This window comes from Corylus avellana, chromosome 9, assembly GCF_965113065.1.
Source record: "Corylus avellana chromosome 9, dhCorAvel1.hap1.2, whole genome shotgun sequence".
Taxonomy (NCBI): Eukaryota; Viridiplantae; Streptophyta; class Magnoliopsida; order Fagales; family Betulaceae; genus Corylus; species Corylus avellana.
Window position 1 is genome coordinate 23364996 of NC_142498.1, and position 15982 is coordinate 23380977.

A 15982-nucleotide genomic window follows, 5' to 3' on the forward strand; every position below is an offset into this window, starting at 1 on the left:
GTTTATCTACTATGGCACCGGAGTAAATATGACATTTCCCCATCATAATTATTGTGAAGAAACATCTACAATAATGGGCCTTGAGAGCAACTGTTCACTGCCAATGGTGAGCATCAGGAATAACTAGTGAATTATCCATCGTTCCGTAGTTAGGGCATTTGTCTTTGCAGCTTTAATGCTTTTTGTTTCAAGGAAGTTTCATATCTTTTGACAGATTATTGCTTTTTTCCCCGATCTGTTTATTGAATGAAACGCTACTGGAGTTGAATATTTCAACCGAGGTTGAGATCGTAAAATGATTTTTTGAGGGAACATGTTTTTGGTTGAAATATTTCTAGAGGATTTTTTTTTTTTTTTTTTTTTGGTAATAATTTGTTTATATCTAAAATTAATATTAAAATATTTTATATTTTTTGGGTGCTACGAAAAATATTTTCCTTCTGCAATTGAACACCGCTTCAAATTGCTTGACAAAAGTCAAGTATTGTTGTGCCAACAATTAGAGAGAAAAAAAAAAAAAAAAATCCCATAAAAACCCGAGCAGGAGGGGGGATCCTGACAGGACAAAGGGAGTTTATTTTATTGTTAATGGTTTTTTTGGGAAGGAAGATCGCAAAGAGGATAAGTTGTCAAAGGGACTGCAGTGCGGGTGCGGGGGGTACGGACCAATTGTGAGTTTTTTTATTTTTTATTTTTGGGTGTGGGGAGGGTCTTAGGATGAGGTTGATGGATGCCTGGTGGTAGGCAAGTTAACCGCAAACATTAAACACAACAATTTTGATAAAAAGTGAAAACCTTTTGAAAAACTCTGATAGCTAAACCCAATAAATCAATTTACTATATACTATTTAAAATTTACAATCAGTTTATACTTACAAAAACGTTTGCAATAAAAACTTAACTTGTACCTAATGATTGACTTGTTTGTCTTTCTACCACAATAACTATAGAACTCTAGTAAATCTTTTGTTCTGTCTCCTCCACACTTGGGACTCTATTTTCTTGAAGGTTTTATGAATTTGTGTGGTTTAAAGAAACTTGAAGAGAGATAAGGAATTGAAAACATAAGGATGCAAGGGTTATCCCTTAGCTCACAAAATATTGGCTTAAGGGTCTCTTAAAAATAGTGCATAATGATGCTTATATAGGCTTTGCAAAAAACCGAAGTTTAGGTGAAAGTTGGTTAAAAACAATCAAAGAAAGTTGCGTTCGAATGGGCGAGTAGCACGTTCCAACGCATGCTAGGATAACACAATTTTCTAGCTGCTGGCATTCGAACATTGTACGATTAGAGTTTCGATCATGGCTCTCAAATCTATACCAACCTTCTTCGAATGGCTTGCGACCAAGCTTTCTTGGAGCTCTTGTGAAACACTTCAATTCAAATAGAGTTTATTCAAACAGACTTGCGACTAAGACTCTTAGATAAACTTGTAAATTACTTAACTTCTTCCTTGTTCAAACTTGATCCAACCGCCATTGCGACTTACTTTCTCAGGAACTTGAACTTTTGAAATATGAAAATGTTTGTTTTGTGATTGAGACTATAATTGAAACTCTCAAATCTCAGTTCTTTTAAAACACTTGAAAATTATTATCGATCAGTTAGGGAGGGACAGCTTATGTTTTTCAACTTTAAGCACAAAATCAAGTCCAAATTTAACAATTAAACCCAGACTTACAATCACTTTAGTTTTTACAATGAATTAGCCAAAATAAATAAATAAATAAATAAATGTCAAGTGAGAGGTCGACTACAATCAGAGTGGCGGCAATACCTTAGGGACGAATTGATTCATAATAAGCCTTGAGTTACTTGCGTTTTGGAAGTCGCTTGGTAACTTAAATAAATAAACAGGTTTTTTACAAAACAAATACTCCAACGCTAGTAGAAAGAAGCTAGTAAAAGAAAAGAGAAGAGAATCGGCGGTGGAAGTCGAGCGCTTCTCCAGTCTTCTCTTTCCTTCTCCGCAGCCGCAAAGGTCTTTCTTTCTCAACTTCGCCTCTTGGCGTGCTTGTTTGTGTCTAGTTTTCTTTTTGTAGTGTTTTTAGGTTCTTATATGAGTTTCTATAATCTTCTTCAAATTGCTTTTTGTTTGGCCATTAGGGCACTCTTTAACTTTTGATTTTTTTTTTGTTTTTCCCTATTTTCTTTTTATAGATGGTAGAGTAATTATGATCCTTTCCTTTTCAATATCAATTATTTTATATATGAGTGCACAATCTGCTGTGTTTTTGGCTTTATCTGCGCTTTAGGTCGACTCGTATCCTTCTTCTTCTTCTTCTTCGTCTTCCTCTTCTTTCTTGGAGTGAGTGATGTAGGTTGCAGGGTCAGTTTTAATTGCCTGATGGATAACCTAGGACTAATGATCCATGTGCTTTCACTGAGTAACTTCTAACCTTTCTATTATATGTGGATGTACATTTGTTTCTCAGTACCTTCAATGCCTTTCCCACGCTTTACTTTCGAAATCAAATTTATTAATTGACTCATTTATCTCAAATCCGCAAAAGGGATTCCAAAGGGAACCAATTGCAGCTAGTTTGCTTGCGAGGAGAGTTGGAATAAATTGTTGGTCCTGATTTATTTGCCTTCCCCAAGCATTCTCCCACATATAGGAAATCCTTTGATTAACTTTATCACTCACCTCTTTGCAGATCACGTAATGGAAAGCGGAGGCAATTCCCTTCCATCTGGGCCAGATGGGGTGAAGAGAAAAGTTTCCTATTTCTATGACCCTGAGGTTGGGAATTATTATTATGGACAGGGTCACCCGATGAAGCCCCATAGGATTCGAATGACACATGCTCTCTTAGCCCACTATGGATTGCTTCAACATATGCAGGTCCTGAAGCCCACTCCTGCCAGAGATAGGGATCTTTGCAAGTTCCATGCTGATGATTATGTCAACTTTCTGAGGGCCATCACCCCGGAAACACAGCAAGATCAACTGAGGCAGCTAAAGAGGTTTAACGTTGGTGAAGACTGTCCCGTATTTGATGGTCTTTACTCATTCTGTCAGACTTATGCCGGGGGTTCAGTTGCTGGTGCACTCAAATTGAACCAAGGAGGTAGTGATATTGCAATTAACTGGGCTGGTGGGCTGCACCATGCCAAAAAGTGCGAGGCTTCTGGATTTTGCTACGTGAATGACATTGTATTGGCAATTCTGGAACTTCTCAAAGTACATGAGGTTGGTCAACTTTTCTTATTTTTATGGAGTATTGTTTATTTTGATGCATGAGAATGGAACTAATTCTTCAATATATTTTATTTTATTTGGTGAGTTATATAAGGCCTCTCTTGGGGTCATGAACCTACGACCTCATTCTCCACCCTGTTCTTACAGGTCAAGGCAATGCCATTTGAGCTACAGCTCATAGCCTCTAATTCTTGAATGTTTTGAACTGAATTTATGAATCTGCAAGGCAGATTTTCATATCATTATTATTGTTATTATTGTTTTTGTTTAGATAATTGGAAGAAGCTTGCTTTCTATTTGTTAGATTTTGAATTCTGGTTCTTTGCAGATGAGAAGATAATTACAAGATGTGTAGCTTTTACATAGAATGGATAAACATGTTTATATATTTTGTCTTTTAAGGTCATTACTTTGTTTTGTGTGTCTGTGTGTTGTGAATCCACGTATTTGTTGTTATTCATGGCTGAAGGCATTTATTATGGTTTAGAAGAGCGGAAGGCCTTTTTTTCTGGTGATTTTTCCCTATCAGACTCCCTATTTATTCACTTTTTATTTATTTATTTATTTTGAGACGAGTAAGCAATCTTTTTTCTTGGTGAATGTCTAGTTAGAATCTACTCATCAATGTTGAGTAAAGCATGATATAATCTGTGTGCAACACACTTATTATGCAACTAATGGTGGTATTATGTTGATATTTATGGTTACTCTACAGAAAAATTTAGGTTGCTCTTTCAGCTACTTTTGCCTTTAATATCACTTTTTCAAAAATCACAAACCTTTTTCTAGGGATTTATCATCAAGTTTTGCATTTTCATAAATACAAGTGATTAACAAAAATGATAGCATTACTGGTATCAATGTAGCAAGTGGATTGATTTCTTAGGATGCCTTCAAAAATGATCTTTTGATTAGTATTACTTCAATATTATTGGATGCCTTCTAAAATGATAATTATAATTTTTTTTTTAAAAAACCCAAATTTTTACAAGCCTTTACAAGTCTGATAGTTGCTTTTGAATTTGGGGGTTGGAGTGTGACAGTAGTTCTTGGAACTAACCAATTATTAGGTTGGCTTTTGCGTTTGCATAGCCAGTCATTCTCATAGCCAAATTTCTTTTTTCAGCCATGTTTGAGTTCAAGTAGTTCTTGAACTGATTTAATTAATGACAAATCATTTCATGGAATAAGGCACAAAATGTTGCTTATGTGTAACCTTGTGTGACCGCCAATGATTACGGACACCAACTAACTTAATAATCATGGTCATCATTAGTTTTGTTGTTTTCATTTGGCAAACTCTAAGATTTGGACTAGTTGAAAAACATTCTCTCATTTGTGTGGCAAATGATAAACTATTTTTCTATTGGCATGCAATATTATCTACTGATTGATGTAAATGGTTTGGAATATAATTGTTCATTTCATATCAATGCAGCGTGTTTTATATGTGGACATTGATATCCACCATGGCGACGGTGTAGAGGAGGCTTTCTACACAACTGATAGAGTCATGACTGTTTCATTTCATAAATTTGGAGATTATTTCCCTGGTACAGGTGATATTCGTGACATTGGATATGGTAAAGGGAAATACTATTCTCTCAATGTACCCCTTGATGATGGTATTGATGATGAGAGCTACCAATCCTTGTTTAAACCAATAATAGGGAAAGTGATGGAAATTTTCAGGCCCGGTGCTGTGATCCTACAGTGTGGTGCAGACTCTTTGTCAGGTGATAGATTAGGGTGTTTCAATCTATCAATTAAGGGTCACGCAGAGTGTCTTAGATTTATGAGATCTTTCAATGTTCCACTTCTATTGGTGGGTGGAGGTGGTTATACAATACGAAATGTCGCTCGTTGCTGGTGTTATGAGGTATTGTATATTTTCAGTGCAATGATGAAGTGTCATTTAGATTAACCTTTATAATTGGTTGATATAGATGCTTAATTTTAATTGTTTAGTTTTGGCTGCTGTTGGATTAGTATCTTTAACAGTACTTTAGGAAATGCCAGAAGATGGCATGAATTTTGGAAACACTTGGATAATAATAAATAGTAAGAAATCGATTTGTAACAAAATGTGTGCACTATAATTCACAACTATCCTAAAACTGACGAGCTTATTAGAAAATATAATGAAAAAATTGCAAAAGTTATGGTCCTACGACATGTTAACTTATTTTGTATAAAAATATTTGTTTGGTTGAAATCTGTTGAAAGTTTGATTTTCTGAGTGTTGCATTTCTCAGTGTTTCTGAGTTTGATTTGGCCCTTAAGAATCATTCTTGGATAGATTTTTTTTTTCATTAGACCGATGTTTCTCTTGTTATGCACTGGATATTTTGAGTGGAAAATGAATAATATCGAATCTTGACATTGGAATAAGCAAGAGCTAGAAATTTTATTTATTGAATTCTGACCATTAAAATAACAAAAATATCTTACTGCCAATTTGGGGCTCATATGTAGGCCTTTTTCTCCCCATAATGGATAGTTTTTATAAATCCCTTCTTTCCACTTGATAGAATTCTCCTTATTTGTTGAGCAGACGGGTGTTGCACTTGGGATCGAACTTGATGATAAGATGCCGCAACATGAATATTATGAGTACTTTGGTCCAGATTATACTCTTCATGTGGCTCCAAGTAACATGGAAAATAAAAACTCCCGTCAGTTATTGGAAGAGATAAGAGCAAAACTTCTTGAGAATCTATCAAAGCTGCAACATGCTCCAAGTGTCCAGTTCCAAGAGCGACCGCCTGATACAGAGCTTCCAGAGGTGCGTTTTTACATCTCTTATTATCATTAAGTGCCATGGTGTTGACTTCCTTGTTTTCTTCTTTTGCCTTAACTGTAACAAATTTCTATTATGAACACTAAACTATTATATCCTTGTTTCATTAATCTGATGCTTATTAAAAACTAATACAATATTAATATCTATCCATGACATAATGAACTAAAAGGAAAGAAGGATGAAAGGTACTCTTACAGAGCTTAAATCTTGAAATCAATAATTATGTAACTCGCTATGTTCTTCCAATTGTCTATTCTATGATTGTGCATGTTGGATCAGAAATTGGTGTACTTGTCCAAGTTCTCTATCTTTTATTGTGATACGGTCTGATTCTAAAACTGTGGATGTTGAATTTGAGTTGGCAATTTTTCATTTGGTGAAGTATACTTGTAGCTTAATCTGCAGGTTTTGCTGTTAATTAGGAAAGAAGTAGAAATTACCTGAACTTTTGTGGATAACAGGGACCAAGTGCTTTGGAACTTGTGTTGGATATTAGGTGCAGGAAATTTTGCTTCAGTATAGAGCGAAATTCCTTGTTTGTTAGCATGAGTAGTAGTCCCAAAAATCCCCATGTTCAAACCCATAAGAGTATTTGATCAACTAAGGCCTTCTGCTGTGTGCTTTAATGTGGCTAGTCATTTTAAATTTCTTCTGCAACCTTGAAGTTGGTAGCTTGGGGTGCATGGTTTGTGCCACCCTTATTATATAGTGTAGTGCGGGGGGAAGGAATTTATGAAATGGTCATAGACTAGTGTGAGTCTCTAGAAAGTTCGATTAGAACAGCTTACCCAGATTCATGTGCTCTTCCCCCCATAACGTGTGACACTTTTGAAGATCTCATGTTAGTTGTCATTTTTTTTTTTTTACATGATTGGACAGGTAGTAGATTGCTTATACTATGTTTTTGTCATTGCCCAAATTTCAATATGCATGTGTACAATGGCAGAGGCAAAAAATTACTTTGGGGAGGCTGATATATATATCCCACCCCTCTTTTTCTTGAAGTATCAGCGTTTTTGCAATCTTAACCTCGAACTTTTAATTTTTGCAATCCCATGTTTCAGTGCCATTTAATTTTACCCTTACTGTTAGAGTTTAGGGTTAAATCAAACGGCAAATATGTGAAATGTCTCTTATACCCTTGAAAAAAAAAAAAAAAAAAACTAAATTAAATGAACCACCCATGGCCATCCTGGTGACCCTGTGGCTCCATTACTGCATATGTAGACTTGGTATGTAAGTTAATGGCTGAAAGTGTCTTGTATTCAGGCGGATGAAGATCAAAATGATGGAGATAAAAGATGGGAACCTGATTCTGACATGGAGTCTGATGATGACCGGTATCCAAAGTTTCCTCTATCTCTCTCTCTCTCTCTGTTGGTGTTCCTTCTATTGAGGCTGCTAACAATTGTATCTTTCTCTGTTGTACAGTAAGCCTTTGCCAAGTCGAGTGAAGAGAGAATATATTGAACCCGAATGTAAAGATCCAGTATGTTAAGTTCTATTATCTGTTTTGCTCTGTAATTACCATTTTTTTGTTCACAGTTCATAGTTAGGCAACTTGAGCCAACTTTTTGTCTTTTCTGGATTGGTGTTTTATTAAGTGGTAATTTATCTCTCTGATGTTAAACTTGAAGAAATGGTGTGTCAGAGGTGCCCTATTGTCCTTTTTGTTTTCTTTTTGACCCTTTTTCTTTTGTATTGGGAACCTGTGAAATGTCATTTAAGTTCTCCAGTTGGGGGTAGTTAGAAGTTTACAAAAGATATCATCTTTTTTTCTTTTTCTGTATTTATGTAGTGTAACTTGTAGCATTATGCTTTACACACCCTAAAGTGTGTAATATTCTGTTTTGCGAGTATAGGTTGACTTCTAGACCTAGTGAAGGTAAAGTTATCTTACATAGAAAGAGTCCATTGAGTCAACATCTCCCTTATATATTTTTGTCGCTTTCAGGTATCAAATATGATGGCAATAGATGAGCCATGCATCAAAGTGGAGCAGAATGACTCGAACAAACCATCTGATCAACATATTGAGATGAACTTATAAGCAGAGCTTGCCGAACATCCCAACATACAATATATGTCCACTTGTACTTTTAGTGGATTTACTTACAGCATTGCCATATTGCTCTTCATAATTTATATGGTCCTCGGAAGCAATGAGCCCTTAGTTCTCCCCATCTTTGTGCATATCTCAACGGTTGTAAAAATTGACTGCCAGGTGCCAGCAGTGTGCTATAGCAGTTTTGGATAAACTTTAAATAGATAAGATAGGTCATGATATCGTTGATGGTAAGAGTTGCTTAATTCTAGAAGGTTGGGAGTTGGGGAGGGAATACTTTTCTGTTCTCTATTATCAATTATTTTTGTGTTTTGTTTCTTCACTTCACTTGGATGGTGTTGGAAGAGGCTTTTCTTGGCTGTTTTCGTCCCGTTGGTATATTTTCTGCATGTGATCCTATACGAACCAATTGCATGATATGTTTGACTTCGAGGTTGGGGCTTGGGGAGCACCCTGGTCCCTGGGAGTGGGTTTGAGCCATCATGACGCCATATACCATTTGCTTTGTCGGGCAAGAATTTTGTGGGTTTGGTTTGATATCCTGATTGCTATTCCAAGGTTTCAACCACTTTTTATTTATTTATTTATTTATTTTTATTATTATTGTTTTTCTTTACTAAATTCTGACGGATAAGGTGGTAAACCAGGCAGGTTCGACTGGGACCTGGGGGCATGTTAAGTATTCCATTTTCTTCCCTTACCCCTTTTTTCTTTTCCTTTAAATTCTTTTAGTTAGTTAAGTTGAGAATTCGCAACAAAACAAACTAGTAGATGACTGGCACGATATAAGTTTGAAGGTGGCTGGAAGGCTGATTCCACTCACTTTCGGCCGAAGAATCATAGCAGAGCATGGCTGGAGGACCCGTTATGATCTTTTTCCGATTCGTAACATGGCCAATCCAAGCAAAGGGCTATACGCAAATGCTTGTGCTTGATTGAATTATGTTATTCTTTATTATGAATATGTTGAATATTTTAAGTAGTTTCTGTTTAATTGAGTAATGCTGCTCTTTACATCCATTTATCACTTATTTTACACCTCATATTTTAAAAGGTTTCTTATGTTAACTATTTAAAAATTACAAAAGAAAAGTTACTTAAAATGTAGGTGTAATAAATGTGTAACATCACGAGTGGTGGTTTAATGGTCTAAGAAAATTTTCAAGTGGTTAGATAAGTATTAAGGTGTCGTTTAAACGGGTTGTGTAAACTTGACAAGACAAATTATTTTATATGGGTTAAACGGGTCGTGTTAACCCGACACGACCCGTTACTTTATACGGTTCATGTTGTGTCAACCCAACACAACCCATTATTTAAAACAGGTTAAGCAGGTTGTTTTGAGTAACTCGTGAAATAGTCGTGTTGTGTCTAAGTTTGGTGGGGTTGACCCGTTAACTAAACGGGTCGTGTTTGAGTTTACCCTAAACAGATTGTAGGTCATAAATGGGTCAACCCATCGACCCATTTTGCCAGCCCTAGTTAATGGTGCGCTTGCAGTTTTTACCGTTTAAATTCCTCATGAGTAGCTCCTTGTAGGTTGGTGCTACTATAGTCACACTCAGGTAAAATAACCACAATTGGTCTCTCCCTCCAACCTTTTTTAAATTTGGAAATTTTTTTTTTTTTTTTAAAAAAAAAAAAAAAAAGTGTAAATGGTAACATTATTTTTAGTGATTATTGATACCCTATTTCCCTTATCTACAGGGAAACCCTTCCCAAATCGGTTGATATCGTTACCAGCCGCTCCTCCTTGGGGATCCGGAAACCATGCTGCATTAAGCCAACAATGAGCAAATCTTCACGTTGAGGATAGACTTGGCAATACCAATTGCCACTGTAAGATTTTTTCGGTTTATTATTCAGCAAGCAATTTTTATTTTTAAACCAAAAGCCCCATCCCAAATCCCTCACATTCTTGAAAACTCAAAGATAAGATCCGCCTTTCATTCCGAGTAAGATTGGAAGATGACCAGACCAAATCGTTACAGTCCACAGGCAGCAAGGCTTTTGGAGTAGCTGCTCTTCACCTGCAGGCTGTGGATGGTGATGACTGATGAGAGAGAGAGAGAGAGAGAGATTCTGTGGTTGGCTACGCGGCTGGTGGGTCATCACCCATCAGGAGGGTCATTTTATCACGTATCCTCTAATTCTGTTTTCAGCAAGAGCGACAAAAAAAAAAAAAAAAAAAATTGAAAACATACGGATTTCATTTGGCATCAAAACGGTGCCGTTCTTCCCACTCAACACTCAACAGCAGCCTTGTCAACATAGGCTGACGGGAGGATAACATTGACCATGGTCTGCAAAGTTAGTGATCAAATTCATCAAAGTGAAAACACATTTAAATGGACCAGTTTGTAGTTCAACCTATTCACCTAAACTAGACATGATGACTCTAAATAAAGACACCATAGGAGAGCGACAGGCAGACAGATGCACATGCAAGCTCCCATCTCTATTTGAATAAAACGACTTCGACAAATACGACCCCTGAAGATGGTGCAGAAAACACTACAAACAACAGCTAAACTGATGTTGCAACAGTTGTTCCATAGTATAAAGGAGTAGCATTAGCCAAATACACATAATTAGATGCACCACCTATATAACGTACAAGGGAAATAGGAACGTAGGTATACATTCATCAATCAGAAAGATCAATCACGTCACACACCTCACAGAGAGAGAGAGAGAGAGAGAGAGAGAGAGCAGGTTAGATCATAGGTTAGATCATTCCATCTATCACAGAGAACTCCAAACAAAAGTGTATGACAAAAGAAGCCTCCAAACTAATTCACATGGGAAACAACTGACCATCTATTTTTGCACCGACTCTTAGTGATGCCATGCAAACCCTCCTCTGCCTTCTCTTAAGCTTCTTCCTCTCCTATAGTCAATTTCTGCATCAGAGGTTGACAAACCTAGCTGGTATTTCCTGCTGCTTTTGGATAACTCCATCTTCGAAAATATGTCCTCTTCATCAGTCAGAATGTCACTAACAGGCGTACTGGATCCAGAGACATTGCCAGGTTGTCTCCGCGATTTATTATCTGAGTCATGCATGAAAGGAACATTATTGCGAGCAAATGCAGGAAGACAGAAATATAGAACATAGATTGACCCAATAAAATCTGAAATAAAGGTCCAGGTCCCTCCCTAACAGAAACTATCCTCCAAAGATGGGGAAGGCAGCATTGGAAAGGAAACAAAAAAAAAAAAAACAAATAAGTAGGAAAAATGTTCATTAATTGTTGCCTCTTCAAAATTTTGACTTCTCCACAAGGGTTCATCTATGTTGGTTTATGAAGTATGATTAAGTTTGTATATATTACAGCAAAGATGCCCCAAAATGCTAAATTTTACTTGATGATGCTTATCTCATGAGAAATAAAGATGGGTCAAAGCATAAAACAGGTACTTCACAGGTATGCTCCAGTTGATTGACATGAAATCATAGAACTGGACGGTAATGACAGATTAAGGTTCAATTGGTAGTTGTAAAAAGGTCCACTTCTTTTTCTAAACTTATTTTTGTTTTATTTCCCATGATTTCTTGACAACCAGTGGAGCAATAGTGTAACTATAAATCAAGTAATGACACTTCACCTTCGTGACCATTGCATAATGTCGGCACACCACAGCATACACCCTCATCAATAATATCTGACCCTGATTTAAGGCTTTTTTGACTCGGCGTGTTTGTCTGCGTTCTGTGAGTTTTAAGTCCCTCAATCAGTGATGCAGGTTCTATATTTTCTTCCATGGGCGGTTTATTAGAGGTAAAAGGAGTCATGGTAAATGAGTCCTCCATTACATCAGAAATCTCTACATATTGAGTGGTACTGATAATTTCATCTGCACTGAAACCAAAGGATGCTCTGTAAGCTTCTATTTCTTCCACATCTTGCTTGGGACTCTTATTCTGCCTGTTCTGATGTCCATTTCCACCAGAAGAGTAAACATCCGAATCCTTGGACACACTTAACCTCCCGCCAGTATGAGGAAATGGTGGATTATGATCCAGATAGAATTGAGCAAATGTAGCAGGGCAGAAGAAATTAGAATCTTGAGATGCCATGGAGGCACCGGTTGCATCAAGCCCAAATAGCCTGCCAGAACCACTCCTTGGATACTTGCCATTTTGGTGAGATATTGAAGGATCCCATTGTGAGGTAAATTCGCGCTCGGGAAAAGATGATGATAAACAGTCAGCTGAGGTCCTTGAAATTGGTGATCTGAGACTACTAGCTGGACTTCCAGGATAAAGTGAATATGTAGCTTGAAGATCATTTGCAGCAATGTAATTGGTCTTGTCAGTACTTTTGAGATCCACCGAAGATGAGAGGAACTGAGCAAAAGGCACATCTGGGGACGAGGGAGTAGTAAGGTGAGCCAACTCTGGTGGGGGAGTGAGGGGAGCAGTTGATGGCTCAGTTGTAAAGGTTGAAAAAACAGGAGGAGAAACGAATCGTTGTAATTCATTGGCATATGGCCCGGTGGCAAACATAGTGGATGAAGGACCTCCAGGTGAGTTTGCAGATAATGACAAGAAACAGCTAGGTGACTGAGCTGTTGAAGGGAGTGCAGAATTCGTAAAGGATGCTGGTGATGAAGGTGGAGCAAGAAGAGATGGAGCTAGTCCGGTAGCTTGATTAGTCAACCCAACTGCTTGAGGACCGTTTATCTGGGCAGCTGCTACATTTCCCTCAGGAATCCTAGATGCAGGAACAATTCGCTTTCCACCTTTCTGTGTGCCAAAACAAGACAATGCACCCAAACATCCTCCCCATCTCTTTCGCTGTCAATACAGTTGAGCATTATATCAAAATCTATTTAACATTCCTATTGGCAAAGCCTTCTGCATGAATTTAGCTACACAAGATATTATACTATTTTTCCTGAAAAAAATAGTTTATATTGGCATATTAAAACGCAAAATGTCATAAAGGCAACAGGGAAATTGATGGCACAATTAGCAGTTTAAAAAAGAACCCAATCTAACAAAGGCAGAAGAAGAAATGGATATCTAAAACAATATCATAGTTATTAATGGGTAATTCTTTCAGCTGTATTAGTCCCTTTAGAAGATGAAAGGTTCCGTGTATAATTTGCAGATCGAACTCGAAGAAAGCTTAAAAAAATAATGACGTCGACAACTAATTAAATTTGTAAATAAACATTAAAAATTGAGTAGGACTGTCTTGATCTTACGATTGTTGGCCCAAGAAGAGTGTCCATCAGATCTGATGGCCACTCTGAGAGACTGAAGCATTCATTGTATTATGGTAAAGCAAATTGAGAGCAGGGGTAAAGCCTTTCCAAGTGTAATCCAGTAGCATTAGTCTTTAACTAGTACCAGTAAAACAAAAGAATAGCGTTCAGAAATTAATCAAATGGCTGCCACCCCAGATCTGGACAAGAACATGCTTGACCTTTTGAGTGGAAAAACCAAACGAAATGGGAAATGTAAAAACCCAAACACTACTTGGAATTGTGCTCAGAACAACCCAGATCTGACGCCAAATCGAACCCACCCCCCAACGGATCCAAATACTAGCAAAAGAATGAACAAAGAAGAAAAATAAAAGAGAAATGAAGAGAGAGGCTTTACCCGTTCCTGCTGAGGGAATCTGTTCTGCTCGGAACCCATACAGCAGTGAGTGAGGGAGTAATCTTCTTCTTCTACTACTTCTTCTGCTTCTCTTCTTAATAGTTATAGATAGTGGTCTGATGTGGTTCCGTTGTTAGTTAGGGTCCAGTAACCAACACCCAAAAACCATTCTCACATTCCTTTCCTTAACCAGAAGCTGACACCATTTAGATTTTGCTCTCAAGAAAGAGAAAGAGAAAGAAAAGAGGGAGAGAAAGACGGATCAAAATATATATTTATATAGATTAAATGTTAGTACCAGTAATAAAAAGAAAAAGAAAAAGATAAAAGGGTGTTAATAAAAAATAATTAATACTCCTAATTACAGGACAAGGAAAGACAAAAGCGAAAAAGATTCAAGCGATGGAGATGGGAGAGAGGCGAAAAAGAAAATGACCCCAGCGTGTTGTGCGAGTGTTATAGAGAGAGAGTGACTGAGTGAGGGACTGGCAATTCTTTCCAGTTTTTTATTTATCTGTACAATAAATAACTTTCTTATATATATATATATATATATGAGCAAGACTAGAAGAGAAAAATAGGAAAGAGATATGGCATTACATTACATTAAAGTTAGAGCTTTTAAGGAGGTGGTGGTGGGCTGGTCCTGGTCGGGTAAGGCCTTGAGTGGGACCGACCGGATGATAGCTGAAAGATGGAAAGCCGATGATGCTCCTTTTATACAGTTTTTTTCCTGCGCGATTCACATTTCACATTTCACTTGCCTTAATTAATTATTCGCACCTACTAATAATCTAATCTAATACTACTACTTAATTATATTATACTGAATTAGGGATGAATGATAAATTCACTTTATCTATTGGAACAATTGGGCCCCATACCACTTATCTTTTAAACCCCTCTAATTTCTATAAAATTCTAACAGTTTAATAATAAATACATTATCCCAATTCAAAATTACTCAAACAGCCATTCTCTTCTGTAGCTTTTGGATTTAAATACTATCTTACCCCAATCAATAATGATTTAATAGAATTAAATCTTAGACATCTCATTTTCAGATATAATCTCAACTAGTTATTCAATATGTTTGCTTTAACTTTCTCTTGATATCACTTTAAGAGAGAAAAAAAGAAAAAAAGATATCAAACCGAGCTGAAAAGCTCATATGGTCCAACTAGTTACACATGGCCAATTTAAAAAAACTCGTATTTATTTTATCGGGCCATGTTAAGCCCCTACACAAGAGTTTCATAATGGTATCTCATCATATAAATGAGCACTCCTCTCTTTTATTCGGTGGATTGGGCTGATACTATGATATTATAAATAAAATATGCAAATACAAAAATACAAAGTGAATATGAAAACTTTTGACATTTATATTTATATTGCTTTTAAACCGTCTCTCATGAAATTCACATGAATCGCATCGTATAGTATCTCATTTCATCTTTTATCTATCTAAACTTCTATCAATTACCAGTAAAAATGGTTAAGCATGGTGCACGCTGGAATTGAGAATTTTAATATTCCAACCCTATAAAGAAATGATTTTAAATAATTCATGATACAGACAGCCACACGAGCTCATTGGAGGAGGAGGTCATTGCAATGTCCAATAAGGGAAGGGGGGTGCCCAACAAATGGCATGCTTGTAGCCTCCATTTGGTTAAGGAGCTGTAAAGAAAAACTAGTTTTTTTAACGGTTTAAATTTAATTCACTCTCTTTCTTTCTCATAAAAAACTAAGAATTAAATCATTGAAAAAATTACAACGCATACACATAAAGCCAAATATGTGGGGAAGGGTGGGAGTTGGAAGAGGGGAAGGCAGGTGAACGGGCGTACAGGGAAGAAGAAAAAGGGTTAGCTGAGCCAAAAAAACAAAACATGGGGGGAGAAAAAGAGAGGAGAAGAGGAGAGAAAGGGAAAAAAAGACAGAGATGCAAATAGAGAAAGGAGGAGAGGAGAGGAGAGCTCTCAAGAAGAGAATGGGGACCCTTCAACGAGAGGTAGAATTCTCTAAAACACTAATTGCAATATTAGTTGCAGCATAAATAAATTTTGTTCCACGATAAGTATAAAATGTCATGGATGAGCATTTATAAAGCACAAAGTATAATGTTAATCATAGCATTAATAAATTTTGTTTCCTCCAAAGTTAAGTATAAATTGTTAAGGATTACCGTATATCGCAATCTTCTTTCTTGAATCTTGAGCGACTAAACAAATAACTAACCAAGTGAAAATTAGAACAATCCTAACATATCTATACATGAAAAGATAAATCAA

General features: G+C 36.7%; 2 protein-coding genes across 2 annotated transcripts; one reads left to right on the top strand and one right to left on the bottom strand.

The window, feature by feature from the left end:
• The first annotated feature begins 1838 nt into the window (after positions 1–1838).
• Positions 1839–8398, top strand: LOC132189374 (histone deacetylase 19). Its single transcript, XM_059604098.2, has 7 exons — positions 1839–1982; positions 2659–3194; positions 4642–5082; positions 5758–5988; positions 7276–7346; positions 7438–7495; positions 7961–8398. Exons 2-7 carry the CDS (start codon positions 2667–2669, stop codon positions 8054–8056), a joined length of 1425 nt encoding a protein of 474 aa, XP_059460081.1. The 5' UTR covers positions 1839–1982; positions 2659–2666; the 3' UTR covers positions 8057–8398.
• A 2196-nt stretch (positions 8399–10594) lies between these two features.
• On the bottom strand, positions 10595–14157 carry LOC132189783 (hydroxyproline-rich glycoprotein family protein). The gene is made up of 3 exons (XM_059604572.2): positions 13686–14157; positions 11681–12872; positions 10595–11124 (listed from the first exon to the last, which is right to left on the bottom strand). Exons 1-3 carry the CDS (start codon positions 13722–13724, stop codon positions 10910–10912), a joined length of 1446 nt encoding a protein of 481 aa, XP_059460555.1. The 5' UTR covers positions 13725–14157; the 3' UTR covers positions 10595–10909.
• Between the last annotated feature and the right edge of the window lie 1825 nt (positions 14158–15982).

What these genes read in the sequence shown, in the direction of transcription:
- LOC132189374 (XM_059604098.2), top strand. Translation starts at nt 2,667, where the DNA reads ATGGAAAGCGGAGGCAATTCCCTTCCATCTGGGCCAGATGGGGTGAAG. An exon ending in AACTTCTCAAAGTACATGAG is followed by an intron (nt 3,195 to 4,641) that starts GTTGGTCAACTT and finishes ATATCAATGCAG; the next exon opens with CGTGTTTTATATGTGGACAT. An exon ending in AACCCGAATGTAAAGATCCA is followed by an intron (nt 7,496 to 7,960) that starts GTATGTTAAGTT and finishes TGTCGCTTTCAG; the next exon opens with GTATCAAATATGATGGCAAT.
- LOC132189783 (XM_059604572.2), bottom strand. Translation starts at nt 13,724, where the DNA reads ATGGGTTCCGAGCAGAACAGATTCCCTCAGCAGGAACGG. An exon ending in GATTCCCTCAGCAGGAACGG is followed by an intron (nt 12,873 to 13,685) that starts GTAAAGCCTCTC and finishes CTGTATTGACAG; the next exon opens with CGAAAGAGATGGGGAGGATG. An exon ending in ATTATGCAATGGTCACGAAG is followed by an intron (nt 11,125 to 11,680) that starts GTGAAGTGTCAT and finishes TGCATGACTCAG; the next exon opens with ATAATAAATCGCGGAGACAA.